Here is a 15,565-nt window from a genome sequence, read left to right on the forward strand (position 1 = left end):
CGAGCTTTATTGCCAAGTATGTTCGCACATACAAGGAATTTGTCTTGGTGACAGGAACTACCACAGCACAGACAGAATGACAGTGACAAGACACAGATGAGAAGATAGAGTATGTGAGCAAGGGATAAAAAATATTTAAAAAAATATAAAGTACCCAATATACAAAAATAGTACAAAAATAGTCGCTAGATACAAATGCAAGGGAGTGTAAGAGAAATGTGATAAATAGTTATAAATATAAATAGCATTATGTATTGCACGGTTTACTCTCTAGGGGAGAGATTTAGGTGTTCATGAGGTAGATGGCCTGAGGAAAGAAACTTCTCTTGTGCCTGGCTGTCCTGGTGCACAGTGCTCTGTAGCGCCGGCCAGATGGCAAGGGTTCGAAGAGGAAGTGGCCTGGATGTGAGGGGTCTAGAATGATTTTGCTCGCCCTTTTACTGACTCTGGACGAGTGCAGTTCTTGGAGAGCTGGAGGGGATGTGCCGATGATTCTTCCAGCAGTCCGAACTATCCGCTGCAGTCTTCTGATGTCTGACTTCGTAGCTGAGCCGAACCAGACAGTTATAGAGGTGCAGAGGACGGACTCAATGACTGCAGAGTAGAATTGCAGCAGTAGCTCCTGTGGCAGGTTGAACTTTCTCAGCTGACGAAGGAAGTACAACCTCTGCTGGGCCTTCTTCACAATGGAGTCTATGTGGGGCTCCCACTTCAGGTCCTGTGAGATGGTGGTGCCCAGGAACCTGAATGACTCCACTGTTGCCACAGTGCTGTTCATGATGGTGAGTGGGGATAATGCTGAGGTGTTTCTCCTGAAGTCTACGATCATCTCCACTGTTTTGAGCGTGTTCAGCTCCAGGTTGTTATGACTGCACCAGACAGCCAGCTCTTGGACCTCCTGTCTATAGGCAGACTCGTCGCCATTCCGGATGAGGCCGATGAGTGTGGTGTCGTCTGCAAACTTCAGGAGTTTGACAGAGGGGTCTTTCGCGGTGCAGTCGTTGGTGTATAGGGAGAAGAGCAGTGGGGAGAGCACACATCCCTGGGGGGCTCCAGTACTGATTGTGCGAGTTTCGGATGAGAATTTTCCCAGCCTCACTATCTGCTGCCTGTCTGTCAGAAAGTTGGTGATCCACTGACAGATGGAGGTGGGCACGGAGAGTTGGCTTAATTTGGACAGGAGGAGGTGTGGGATGATGGTGTTGAAGGCTGAGCTGAAGTCCACGAACAGGATTCTCGCATAAGTCCCTGGTTTGTCCAGATGTTGTAGAATGTAGTGCAGTCCCATGTTGACTGCATCATCCGCAGACCTGTTTGCTCGGTAAGCAAACTGCAGGGGGTCCAGCAAGGGTCCAGTGATGTCTTTCAGGTAGTCCAACACCAGTTTTTCAAGTGACTTCATGACCACAGATGTTAAGGCGACAGGTCTGTAGTCATTAAGTCCTGTGATCTTGGGTTTCTTTGGGATGGGGATGATGGTGGAGCGTTTGAAGCAGGAAGGAACTTCGCACATCTCCAGTGATCTGTTGAAGATCTTTGTGAAGATAGGGGCCAGCTGGTCAGCACAGGTTTTTAGGCAGGCCGGTGAGACACCGTCTGGGCCTGGTGCTTTCCTTGTCTTCTGTTTGATGAAGACCCGACGCACCTCCTCTTCGCAGATCAAAGGTACAGGAGGGGGGGAGGTGGGGGTTACTTGAGTTGTTAAGTGATTGGTGGAGAGAGGGTCTGAATGGGTGTAGGGTGTGAGACAGGGTTTATCAAACCTGCAATAAAACTCATTCAAATCGTCGGCTAGTTGTTGAGTTGACACGGTGCCGGGGGGTGGTGTCTTGTAATTTGTGATGTCTTTCAGGCCTTTCCACACCGATGCAGGATCGTTGGCTGAAAACTGTTTCTTCAGCTTTTCAGAGTAGTTTCTCTTAGCCACTCTGATCTCTTTTGCCAGTGTGTTTTTGGCCTGTTTATACAAGACTCTGTCCCCGTTCTTGTAGGCGTCTTCTTTGGCCTGACGAAGCTGTCTGAGTTTTGCAGTGAACCACGGTTTGTCATTGTTGTATGTTAAACGAGTCCTGGTAGGGATGCACATATCCTCACAGAAACTGACGTATGATGTTACAGAGTCTGTGAGCTCATCCAGATCGCTAGCAGCAGCCTCAAAAACACTCCAATCAGTGCACTCAAAGCAGGCTTGTAAGTCCTGCTCTGCTTCCCCAGTCCATCTTTTAACAGTCCTTATTACAGGTTTAGCTGATTTCAGTTTCTGCCTGTAGGTCGGTATAAGATGAACCAGGCAGTGATCAGAGAGCCCCAAAGCTGCCCGTGGAACAGAGTGATATGCATCCTTTACTGTGGTGTAGCAGTGGTCCAAAATATTACTGTCTCTGGTGGGACATGTAATATGCTGTCTGTATTTTGGCAGTTCACGGGAGAGATTTGCTTTATTAAAGTCCCCGAGAATGATTATAACAGAGTCCGGGTGTTGTTGCTCTGTGTCAGTGATCTGGTCGCCCAGCTGTTGCAGCGCTGCGTTCACGCACGCTTGCGGTGGAATGTAAACACTTACGAGGATGAAGGAGGAAAACTCCCGCGGCGAGTAGAAAGGCTTGCAGTTGATGAAGAGCGCTTCTAGGTCGGGACAGCACATCTTCTTCAACGCTGTCACATCTGTACACCACCTTTCGTTGATGTAGAAGCATGTCCCACCGCCACGTGATTTCCCCGCTGATTCCGCGTCGCGATCCGCTCTGAACAGCTGGAAGCCCGGCAGATGTAGCGCGCTGTCCGGGATGGCTTCATTCAGCCAGGTTTCCGTGAAGCACAGAGCAGCAGAGTTTAAAAAGTCCTTGTTTCTTTGGGACAGGAGGAAAAGTTCGTCCATTTTGTTGGGTAAGGAGCGGAGGTTCGCCAGATGGATACTAGGCAGCGCTGTTCTAAAGCCGCGCTTTCGGAGCTTGACAAGCGCGCCGGCTCGCTTTCCGCGCTTGCGCGTCTTGGAGCGCTTGGAGCGCTTGAGCAGCGCCGCTGCACCTCCGACTACAATGTCCAGCAAAACGTCAGAATAGTCGAAAACCGGTAAAATGTCGGGTGGTGTGTACTGCCGAATGTTCAGCAGTTCTTCCCTGGTAAAACTGATTGTCGGAGTATAACTAAAGACAGGGCAAACTAACAAAAACATTAAAACAACTGTGGAGCTCCACACCGAGGCGGCCATCCGCGGCGCCATTTCATGGATTATAAAGGTATTATAAAGGTATTATAATTGGGCTGCACATTTATTTTGCTCTAGGAAAGAGTGTTTGGTTGCGCTTGCTCCTATTGGCAGTGCGCTGTGCTCTGTTAGTGTCAGACCTGATTCATTAACTTGAGTGTTTTCGGGTGGATTTACGCCTTTTTGTCAACTGAAGTTGATGTAAGAATCTTTCATTTATTTAGCTGATGCTCTCCAAAGGTGTTAAGCTACTTACAATGACTTACCCATTTATATAGCTGGGTGATTTCTACTCGAGCATTTCAGGGTAAGTACCTTGCTCAAGAGTACTACAGTAGGAGGCTGGATTTGAACCTGGGTCAGTTGAGTGCAAAGCAGCATCTCTAACCACTGTGCTTCCTGCTACCTAAGAGTTTGCTCTTGATTTCATGATGCTATCATGTGGCTGAATGAAAAAAAATTGAATTTTGCTGTATTTTTGTGCACATAGTACTGAACAAAACTGTAATAATAGACAGAAAAAAATATTCAAGATAAACAGCAAGTCCTTGCAACTTATTTTTTAAGACTTTACTCTTCCTTTCTGTGTGTCTGGGATTATCCATAATGCTTCTCATTACTATAAAAGAGCATCTTGAACACTTGAGTCAAATTAAGCAGCAACTGGTTGAGTGTCTCTAACAGTTCATCCATGTGTTCTGTGTTCCATGACTCATGTCTTGTGTGTACAGGAGGCTCACTGGATGTGTACCGGAGCATTCCTGAGCACGTGTTGGGCAGGATTGCTGTGGCGGTGAGTAGTTTTTGACTGATAGCTTATACGTCATTAGGTCTACAGTTCGGTTTTTTAAAACAGTCTAGAAAAGTAGCCTGATCTGCTGTCAGGTTTCAAATCCCTCACGGACAATCCACAGTAGGCAGTCCTATACTTGCATCAGTCAGCACAACTCCTATCTTGTCATTTTTTTTTTCCCCCAAAACTGGGGGCTCTCATGTTACATTAAGGTGCTTGATACAAATGGTGCTAATAAATATAAATAAATGTAAACGTTAAACCTGTCAGGCTTATTTTTTTTTTTTTACACCATTCCTTCCATTGCATAATAATAATAATAATAATAATAATAATGATAAAACAGATAATTTTGTCAGCATTAATTTTTATTCACAATTTCCCCCATGAAAATGACCCAAGAAGTTTGCCATTTCAGTTTTTACTTTGGAGAGGTTGCAAAGGAGGTTTTATGTGCTTTTGTGGGTTTGTGTACACATGCACATGTATGTGAGATCTGGACATCAGCGATGTCTCCAGATTTAGCTCGACGTGCCCCTTTTGTTTTCTCTGTTTCATTTACTGTATGAATGTAGCAATTTTGCTTGAGCGAACGATAGCAGGCAGCAGATGAGGGAGCGACGTATCATTAAAAATGTGTCCAATGCCCCCTTTTGTTCCGAACATTAAATTACGATCAGACGCCGCAACTTTGATTCCTTGCGGGTTTGACAGCTCATCCGGTCTGCCGTTAATGTGAACGAGTTTATTGCTCAGAAATTAATCCTGTAAAAATGAGCATTTTTATTAAAATTCTTTCACCCCATTTCTGCCTCTCAATAATAGCCCTGGCAAACAAACACAACAGGAAATGAGTTGTCTATTCAGCAGGCTGGAGCTTCCAAATGAAGCAGTAAAACGCTCTTGACTGATTGAAACTGTGTGGGGAGGAGAGCGGCCCTGGGTCACGCTGATGTTGTATCATTGTTACTCCTCATCACAATCCACGTCTTGAGTGCTTAACTTTTCAAAGCAGCTTGTTGGTTTTAATCTTAGTCAGTCATCAAGCTCATCTGCATGAGCGACACGTATTGCCATGAAGTGCTGAAATGTTTTTAAATTACTTTTATAAGAGGGTGACTAAGTGGCACAGCAGGTAGTGGTGGTGCCTCACAACTTCTTTGGCTTTGAGTATGGATGGGAGTTCTGATTCCACTCATTCTGTGGAGTTTCCATGTTCTGTTCCATGCTCATGTGTCCCTTTTCTGATTTCTGCATTCTAAGACATGTGGTTCAGTGGAAATAATTACTCTAAATTGTCTGTGTAAATGTAAGTACGTGTGTCTGTGTGTGAGATTGCCCTGTGATGGACTGGCGTACCTTCCGGATTGTACCCTACCTCACACACTGTGCTTCCAGATCATCATGATCCTGCATTGGACCCGTGGCTATTGATGGATAGATAATATCTAATAGAGCTAATGTTGGACTGTTTGTCTTGCTATTATTTAAAAGGTGTCTCTCACACTGTCACTGTTTAAGGTGACACTTCTCATGTCACTGACAACCTCTAATTTAATCCTTTTTTTAATGATAAAGCATCTTTTTCTTCCAGGTAGTAAAAGGTCTCACCTATCTTTGGAGCTTAAAGATTTTACACAGAGGTGAGTGAAGATGAGTTGTGAGTGGTTTGTTATGTCATTATGTTTATTCTTTATTTAGTCTGTCTCAGTGTGTTAGAAGTGGATAATTTCAGTGTGTACTTGGTGTACAAATGTGTTGGTATGTTTGGCCGTTGTTTCAGTAAGGGGTTTAGACACAGGCATGTGTCTAGTGACAGTGCAACAGATTTCTACATGGTAGCAGCAGGGTTTATGAAGGTTTATGTGTAGGTGTGCCATTATGCAACACTCTCCTTGGTGTAACTGTGAAGAGCACAGTGTGTAACAGAGAGGAAACAAATCTTTCCTGCTCTCTTATTTGCATTAATTATGGATCTGTCAGTTTGACATGTCATGTGCTGCAAGCACTCAGGCTCCTATTTCTCTGCCCCTCCAGATGTGAAGCCCTCTAACATGCTTGTGAACACACGAGGGCAGGTGAAGCTCTGTGACTTTGGAGTCAGCACTCAGGTATTCTTCCATGCGTGTGTGTCTATATCTCATTTTGTAACCATCTTTGTGGTTAGTAAATGTGGAAAAGTATATGTAGAATCTTCTGCAAGACAAAACTTTTGAGTTTTTTTTTTTTTTTTTTTTCTGTATTCAGAGTAATTTATCTAAAGTGAGAATCATTGTGAAATCCCCACAAAAATCAGATTTAAAAAAAAATTCACCTGTCGCTCTTGTGAGTGCACGCAGCAGTCACAGTATTTGGCATCTGAGGCCTATACCTGTTGGATGTCAGGTCTCTATTCTGGCCTCCTGGCTCCGAAACAAACCACAAGCCCAAGAGGGCTGCCGTTTGGAGTTCACTCGCCCCATATCTCACACCACATTGTTTCAAGGCACACAGAAATTGCTGGTGTTGTAATTACTACTCACGCAAACAAGACGGCTCCTTCATTGACATGTGGCTGATGACGAGGCGAGCGCTTGGCTGGCAGACAATAGCCAAGGCCACTGAGGGGTGGGGAGGGGTTGGGAACACCAGGGAAAAAACTGTCACCTCAATACATACAGGGGGGTTGGTGGGGGCCAACAAAAGCTATGCCTTTCACTACTCCAACCAATTTTAATTAATTTTCATCCCTCCTTCCTCAGAGAGCCCAAACGACTGTGACCCCCCGCTCCAAATTTGAATGCTGTTTAGCTCTCCTCTCTGCCTTTAGGAAGGTCAGCGTCTCCGGCTGCCCGCGCCGGAACCTCCCCTCCGAGTGCGGTGGGCGGCTGGGGAATGCGCTCATTATCCGGCCCCCGTCATTGATGGCACGCGTCTTTGTGTGCTCTCCTTTTATTGTCCCCATGTCGCGAGCGGATACTCTTAATAGCACAGGAAATAATACCTGCTTCTAAATGGGGAGCATCGCACGGGAACCATCGTCACCTCTTCCTGTCTCGCTGTACAACTTGATGAGTTCTGCTTTATCAGTTCTCAATAAGTTGATGTCTGGTGGGTGTGGACCACACTTACATCAAATGATATGCATATTAACAGATGACGCTAGCCAGAGTTTAAATTGTATGGCATATTAATATATTTATACATGTTAATTATACCCGTATCAGATCAAATTTGTAGTACTGATGTAGGATTTTGGACAGATATGTTTATACATTTGTTGCAGTGTTAAAACTTACCTCAGCAGATGACTGCAGATATGGAAGCTGTCCAAATGGATGTTCTGCTTGAGTTGTTTCTGCTACTGAAAAAACTTCTCTCCTGTGGCAAATCACTCAGGCAGACATAAGCCATGTTTTAGATCCACTTTTCCTGCATATGTTAATTTGCAGATTGCCTGTAGGGAAGTGCGTAGAGAGAAAAAGTTCTAAATCAGTTTAGAACCAGTGTTACAATGTGTCTTAATTTAGGCAACTAGACAAGACAGAATCAGTTGTCACATGTGTCTTAATTAAGATAACTCTTTAGTCAAGGAGATAGTGCTTTAATAGATAATGTTTTTCATCTTTTCCTACAGTTGGTCAACTCCATTGCTAAAACATATGTGGGAACAAATGCATATATGGCGGTAAGTGTGCCTGGTGATTTGATAAAGGGAGATATTTTGTCTCATCTTAAAGTATAACAGTGCAAACCAGTCAATGCCAATGGCACTTCAACATCATGCCTAGTTCTTGCATCTTTTGTGTGTAAACTAAGCTTTTGTTTATTCCCTCTGCACCATTCAAGATTGCAGCCTCCCCACTGTCAGCATCTGCCTCCTATGTGCATTAGATAGATTACCCCTCTCCTTGATGCCAGCTAGCTGGCCATAAACAATTGCCACTAGCCTGGAGTTCAAACCCAGCGTTAAAATAATGGAGTGTGCTCCGCCTGTTGAGTGGGGCATTTTATACAGATCACATGGGTGGAGGGGTGGAGCAGCCCATAAATACACTTTCACCGTCCACTGAGTCTGAGCGGGTCTACACCCCTCCTGGTATGGCCCTCAGCTGCCGTCCATCAGTGGGACGCACCGTGAAGGGAAAATGCTTCCCTGCTCCCCCCCCAGCCGTGTACTAACCCCTTCCACCTACAGGTTCAGGCTGACCTGCCTGGCTTGTAAATAAATTAGTGTTAGAAACATTTCAGCTTTGAGCCACTTGTTCAGTCAGAAATTTTCCTGCAGCCTGTAACAGTTTGGTGGAAATGAGTGTCACTGCAGTTTCTGTTCTGTGTGTGTGTTTTTCTGCAGCCTGAGCGGATATCGGGTGAGCAGTATGGAATCCATTCCGATGTATGGAGCGTAGGCATCTCATTTATGGAGGTAAATCTGAACCATGTGAGGGGAGTAACTCCAGTGTGGTTGTAGAGTGTTTATATGGGGGACAATCCTGTACATTTGTAATGTCTGTTCATGTAGAGCAGGCTTGCCCAGTCAATATAAAAATGCCCACACTAGTATTATCATTATTTTGTTAACCAATTTTTTTCAGAAATCTAATGACATTCAAAATCAGATATATATTCACTATTCTAAAACTTGACAGAAAACAGCTGTTGCTGCTTTGCTGTTTAGCGGTTTTTGTCAGAAATTTATCTATGTCTGATTTAATACATTACAATTTTGCCTGTGTTAGCTGCTGCTTTTTCCATCATTTTTAGTAATACTGAACTTAAATACATTTCACCGAATGAAAAACTATTTGCTTGTTTCATGTTGTATTTTATGTTTATTTTGGGTTACAGGCATACATTAGATGACACATCTGATAGAAAGCAAAAACAAAAAAACGAGCAATAACTGACAGGCAAACTTGTGGCCAGAGTGCACCGGCGTCTGCAGTGACAAGGTCAAGCTGTCAGATTGCAGCTTTATTGAACACAGGCTTCCCCCAGTGGGGAAAATAAGTATTTTTTTTATTGCGGTACAATAAAGAATCTTGCAATAATGCACCGTTATAAATTAACTGAAAAATTTTTGTAAATACAATAATTTGGTTCACAAAAATCAAGTTGCCACACATTTTTGCAAAATGACACTTGTGGCAATTGGCCAGTGGATCGCCTACTGTTGACACAAGGGGCAATCTTGTGAAGTTGATTGAAAAGCTTTTAGATGATACTTGTCATTCTGAAGATTCCTTAGAGTCGGGGACCTTCCTTTTCAAAGTACCTTCAAGGCCTAAAGAGAAACTAGACCTACTGTAGGTATAGTCACAAGGCCTTAACGTTGACTCCCCAACATCTTTGTAACCACAGCACAGTTATAAACTTCAGTTTACCCTGTTATTTATGTAAAGAGGGGTCCAGTTCAGTGGGTTTGTGGTGTGTGTCAATGTGTTATTTGAGCGGAGCAACAGCTCTTTCATTTGGTCAGTTCTGCACAACTGTCTGGCACCTAGCCACCACAACTTCCAGTAATTAGTAGACCAATCTCTCACACTCTTCAATATCACCACTGCAGAAAACGGGGGGCGGGGGGTGCGTTTTACAGTAAAATCTTAATTTCAAGTTCCAATATGCCAGGCTTGTTCTCCTGATTAACATTATTGATTTTCAATCTGTTACTGTTAAGGATTTTCCACAGCTGTGACAAATTGTTCTACATCTTGCTCTCTACGAGTTATCGACAGTGATGAATATAATCACAATTACAATGCTAATTGATGGCATTCTATAAGAAAAATTCCATTCAACATTTGCAGGCTCGATTATTCAGTCAGATCTTCACTTAATAAAGATTGACTTCTCACAACTGAGGATCAAAGCACTTTAATAAGGGTGATTTGAAAGTCTGACCATAAGTCTCATTGGGGTTAATATGATGGGGTCTAGCTTTAACACCTCATGATTTGGATTAATCGACAGGTTGCATTTTGTTCATGTCCAGTCTGTTGGGTTTTGCTGTGGTATTAATGCTAAGTGAAACTTTGCAAAGATTAAAGGTTCCACGTACAGTTTAGATGCATTGATATTCCTGATATCCAGCAAGGCCACGAAGGTTCAGCATTATCCCCGCCTCTGCCATCCTGCTCTCTGCAGGGGGCTCAAGTAGGTGATTAACTAATGGTTGCTACCCTTTGAGGGCGACAGTGTCTAAAGGGGGCATGCAGACCCATTAAAAGCCCTTGCTCCTAATCCAAAAAACACTTCAGATGCTCTCATCTGCAGATTGGGCCACGTTGGCTTTCTTCCTCTCGGACCTGCCTAGCTAGCACCATACCCTCTTGCCCAACATGGCAGATTGCACTCAGTGGGAGATCAGGGACTCCCGTAGCTCCCCACCAGCCTCCCCTCTGAGCTCCTGTTGATTAGGTTCAGGATCGTGACCTTGCCAGACTCAGCATGCCCTGTCTTTAACATGGACTTTCTAAGTCCCACTGCCATCACCATATCTTCCCTGCACCAGTCACTTCTGGGCTGGAACTCCCAAGTTAAATATTGGAGTTGAATATTTTTACATTTCCATTTTTTCATTTAGCAGACACTTTTCTCCAAAGCGACGTACATCTCAGATTTTGAAGTTGTTTTTTTTTTTTTTCTTCTCATTTTTAAATTTTCTAATTCAATTTTTACCTCTGTTTGTGCTTCTCTTCTTTTTCTACACATCATATCAACAGGTTCTTGTAACCATTATCACGTTCGGCAAACTGGAGCACAGAGCAATCTAATGTGACCGAATATGAAAGAGATTTTGACTCATTTTATCCACACAGGAAGGCCCTGACCCCATTTGATAATGCACAGCCCTCAACTTTAACCCCTGAAAGAACTCAGCTGTCCCCCAGCGGGTCTGTTTTCCTCCAGCCCCAGTGCTGTCCTCCACCCCATGCCAGGGGATCGTCCTCAGAAATGGCACAAATTAAAAGGCCCATAAGGACCTTCATTAAATGGGAGACGTGGTTAACTCAGGGTTATATCTGCGGGCTGCTGAAGCCTTCATCAACCTTTTTCCCGTGGGTCTTTTCCTTCAGCCCCTTCTGTAGACGAGCTCAGAGGAATAGCCCTGGAAATCGCTGTTGAGCTTAATTCACATATGAATGCATGAACAGCACTCGGATCCGGGGGCTGCGGTGTAGTGATCGTTCTGTATGAAATTGAATGCAGGAAATACAGGTCCCATCTGAATGTTATTTTCGCCCCCAGTGCAATTAGTACAGCATTTCAGTTGTCTGCTTTCTCCTGCGATAACTAACATTTAGTAATTTTGGATGCTGGAAAACCATAGGAAGAGAGCGGGTAAAGGTTGCTATCCACCTGTTTTGATCTACACTTCCATCCCTTCAGGAGATTACTCTGTAAAAGACCTTAAGCTTCTTTTGGTGGAGCTGGCTTTCCTCTTTCACTGCTGTCTGTTTCTGGAAGTTGCCAAAGTGCTCCAGTTTCTTAGCTAGGCAGTAATGTGTATATTATTTCAACATACATATTTTTGCCTAAACCTTGTGATAATTTTTTTTTTTCTCTGAGTCATGAAGCTTGCTGAAGTGGGAGACTTCACTGCATACAGTTTTGTTGAATACAGAGTTCATGACAAATACTCTGAAGTGAAGTTTGATGCCCTTAATTTTTAAACCCATACATCAGAAGCAGAGGGTTATAAAATAATGAATCTCTACCTGTTTTTTTATACTGAAAGATGAGTTAGTTATTTATTTATTTATTTATTTAACAGACTGAGTGCATCATTATCTTATAACTTCTGCAGCTTCTACAAAATGCTGCTGCACGAATTGCGTTTGATTTACCAAAGCATTCCCACGTAGCTCCTCTATTCATTTCTCTGCACTGGCTTCCTATAGCTGCCCAAATCAAATTCAAGACCCTGGTTATTGTCTTCAGATGCATCAATAGAACTGCTCCCAGCTATTTACAGGTCTTGATCAACCGCTATACCCCAACTAGACCCCTTCGCTCGTCTACTTCTACTCGCTTGGTGGTCCCACGCGTGAAAGGTAAAGCATGGAGGTTCTCGGTTCTGGCTCCGTTGTGGTGGAACGACCTTCCCCTCTCACTCAGAACTGCGGAAACTCTGCCTACATTCAAGAAGGGTCTGAGAACTCACCTTTTCCGGACCCATTTCGCCCAGCATCTCTCCAGCTTGTGTACGGTGTAAATGTTCATGCACCGTAACTTCATGAGCATCACCAGATAAAGCCTTTAATCAGCCACTTCTGCTGCATTATATTTGCTTGCTTGTGTATCTTAATATTGTTTTCAAAACAATATGCTAGGAGGGTATCAGGATTTGTCTATCCTGTGTTTTATGTACCAACTTGAGCAATGAACCTTGGTGCAGCAAGTGGTAGGTAACAAACTAGGTTTACTTGAGTCACATGTTTGCAGCTATATCTCTTTCTCCTAATGTAATACATAAATTGTACTTTGCTGAGGTGTATGTCACTTTGGACAGAAGCGTCTGCTAAATGAATAAATGTAACTGTAAATGTATCTTCCGGAACAAAGTTTCAGGAGTTTTCCCCATAAGATAATACAGTCGAAACCAAAATGACTCTGACAACCTGTGCGTGTTGTGTATTTGAACATTCAGCAGATGTGACACAAGGAATGCTCTGTTCAGTGATCCAGCAACACACCTCTCACAGAGCCACACAGACCTGTGGTAGACAGCCTGACAATGGCCGTCAGTTTTCATTGGTGTCTAAAGATGAAAACGCATGAAGTGACCATATGGAGGGTTATCAGAAGTGCCGTGTGGAACGGCAGTTAGGATACGAACCTCTTCTGATGTCAATGCATTATTTATAATGGAGGGGAATGAGCGTACACATTACCTAGCTTATTCAACATTCCTGTAAAATTCTGCATTACAAGATGGTTGTGTTATTTTTTTCATTTTCGGTAAGGAGCAGTATCTTGGGATTTCCTTTGGAAGGGATTTCTCTAAGGTGTTCCATTGCAGTTTTGTAGTTGCAGCAATTGCAGTAGTCTGATATATGTGTTTATTAACTGTTATCATTATTTTTCTCCACAGCTGGCTCTTGGCACCTTCCCCTACCCACAGGTAAAGTTTTGTCTTGTTTGCAGAGTGTGGATTTAAATATGAGGTGTGTGTATATGACAGAACTGTGAGATGATGTTGAATGTGGGCAGCCATACAGAATGGAAAGGTGCCGTTGGCTACTGTATCTTGGTGTATTGAGTTATGATTCTATAGGTTTCTTAACTTTGTTCATTCTTTAACAACCCAACACTTGTGACATTCTGCCTAAATCAGTCATAAATTGTCACTCCATTGTGCAGTGCATTTTTAGAAAGGATTGTAAAATTTATAATGTTTGTTCAGAATCTCTCTAGGAATTTAAATAAACTCTGTGTTAATTTGGATTTTTTTGTACCAGCCAGGAAACTACTGAATTGAAACTGAAAATAATCCTGGCTATTTGACAAGTTGTCTGTCACAACAACCAGTTCACTAATGCATTAGGGTTTCTTATTTCTTGCTGCGGCTGGTATTTAAACAGGGTTTAACATCTACTCTATCTCATTTTAATGTATTAAATTGTATGCACTGAGTTGAAGTTCGATATAGCCAAAACATGCACATTGATACCTTATGTAAAGAAAAGCATGCTAGTAAGACTGCAATAAAGCTATGCGAATCCGTTTTTCTGTGCTCAGTGTTATCGGTGATGTAATGTTCTCTGTGCGTCTTGTGAAGTGGATGTTGTTTTGATACTTGTTTGTGGACGGGTATCTGAAAGGACATCTCTTCCAGGCACTAAATGCATGCATCCTGGTGGTGGGCCATTTGCACACAATTAATAATGTTGTCCTGGAGGCCTGCAGCCCCTTAGACAGTATAATGCCATCTCGGTATATAAGCAACTGGGGAGAGCTCCCTTTTCCCCCCTGTTATTTAAACGTGCAAGAGCTGCACTGCAAGCCTCTGTGGATATTTCCTGACGCTTTGTGTGTCTGCGAGCCGACAGCCCGGGGCATTTCTCATTTCAAAATGCTGTCGCTTTCCGCTCCTGCAGCATCTATTAACACTAGCCATTATCATGCTAATCCTCATTGTGTTATTACATAAACTAATGTATGCACACTTGGATTATGTGGCGGTGCTGACACAAACATGGTTATTGAATAATAAGTGGGGGGGAAATCTGGTCTTGGTGGCTTTGCATGCCCCTTTCTGGATTGTGAAGATGGCCGGCCACTCATGGCAAAAGGCCAGTGGAAGGAACATCCTCTCATGTAGACACCCTCTCCTTTGTGCCCTGATGTTCATTGAGGGAGACAAAAGAAGATTGGCAGAGTCAAAGGTAGTGTACAGATTTCAGAAGACCTTGGTCCTCTTCCATTGCATGCATAGAGAGCAAAGTCCTTGCCTTTTTGGGGTTTTTTTTTTTTTTTTTCTTTCTAAATCAGAAGCCCTGGATTAATAAAAATGGAGAAACTGGTGGAATTAAGTCAGTAGCCCCAAAGAGCATCAACAGAAAAGTGGATGGGGAAACAGTGCACTGAAGAGTGTGTGTGTGTGTTTGGGGCTGCAGGGAAATGAGACTATGTGACTCAGGGTGTTTCTGTCACTGCTGGTGTTGGCAGAGCCTGTGAATTTCAAAAACGGACTATCGTTCCATCTGCATAGTTCAGTGTGTATGTACAGCTACGTGCCTGGAGATCAGGACATCGGCATAGTTTGAATACAACGGCAAAGAACAAAGTTGACACCAAATTCTCAACTGGTGTTAGCGATGGCGGTAAACGTCCAGCCTGCCTTATCTGTTCCAGTACGTGCGGTATGGAGGGCCCTATTTACTAAATATTGTGTACAGGACAAGGTGGCGTTGCAGGCTCCTCCTCCTTGGCGCTATAGGTTCACAAAGGCCACAGTTGAGAAACATCAGCTGTTTCTCTGGTGCTTCTCTTTTCCACGGTGGGGGGACAAAATGTGGGCTGCTCTATGAAAGTATATTTATAAAAACGCTTGGAGAAAATCCTTTGTCTTCTAGTGTACTTAAGACAGGCTATGATTAATAAATTACCTCAGAATGACCTGAAGTGTAAAGGAAAAACTTTTTTTTTTCTGTGCAAACAGTGCCGCCGGTGTTGTGTTAAAATGTTGAATGTTTTCACACCCCATTAATTTATTACTTCTTCCTGCCCCCCTCCTCACTCTTTTCTACGTTTTTGAATTTCATTTGGAGCAGACAGGCGGCGGGAGCGAGTGGAGAGGCTCCCCGCCGTCGCAGCGATTCTCATCTCGTTGTTAATTTTCCCTGCTCCATATGGTGCTGCAGACAGTTCACCTGCGGGCTGTACCAGGCCGCACCGCGGCGAGCACACGTCCTCAGGCCGGAGCTGTCATTTATGCAGGCCCGTGCATCTGTCTGCGCAGAGCCGCAGAGCTGCACGCCCAGCCATGGAGCGCCTCCAACAAATTGGATGCACCTGAGATTTGCATGAGCGCTGCAATCCCAACCCCCCCCCCATCGGTTTGAGAGGATTGCTCAGGAAAG

At 43.7% G+C, this 15,565-nt stretch overlaps 1 protein-coding gene across 2 annotated transcripts in view; it reads left to right on the plus strand.

The window, feature by feature from the left end:
- map2k5 (mitogen-activated protein kinase kinase 5) overlaps positions 1-15,565 on the plus strand; it is a 66,426-nt gene that overhangs the window by 26,956 nt on the left and 23,905 nt on the right. For both annotated transcript variants that reach the window (XM_018752688.1, XM_018752689.1), the window contains exons 12-17: positions 3,940-4,001; positions 5,596-5,644; positions 6,039-6,112; positions 7,618-7,668; positions 8,335-8,406; positions 13,075-13,104. In XM_018752688.1, the coding sequence (XP_018608204.1) occupies positions 3,940-4,001; positions 5,596-5,644; positions 6,039-6,112; positions 7,618-7,668; positions 8,335-8,406; positions 13,075-13,104 (338 nt within the window). The remainder of the gene's footprint in view (positions 1-3,939; positions 4,002-5,595; positions 5,645-6,038; positions 6,113-7,617; positions 7,669-8,334; positions 8,407-13,074; positions 13,105-15,565) is intronic.

The sequence above is a fragment of the Scleropages formosus genome, chromosome 11 (assembly GCF_900964775.1).
Source record: "Scleropages formosus chromosome 11, fSclFor1.1, whole genome shotgun sequence".
NCBI classification, from domain to species: domain Eukaryota; kingdom Metazoa; phylum Chordata; class Actinopteri; order Osteoglossiformes; family Osteoglossidae; genus Scleropages; species Scleropages formosus.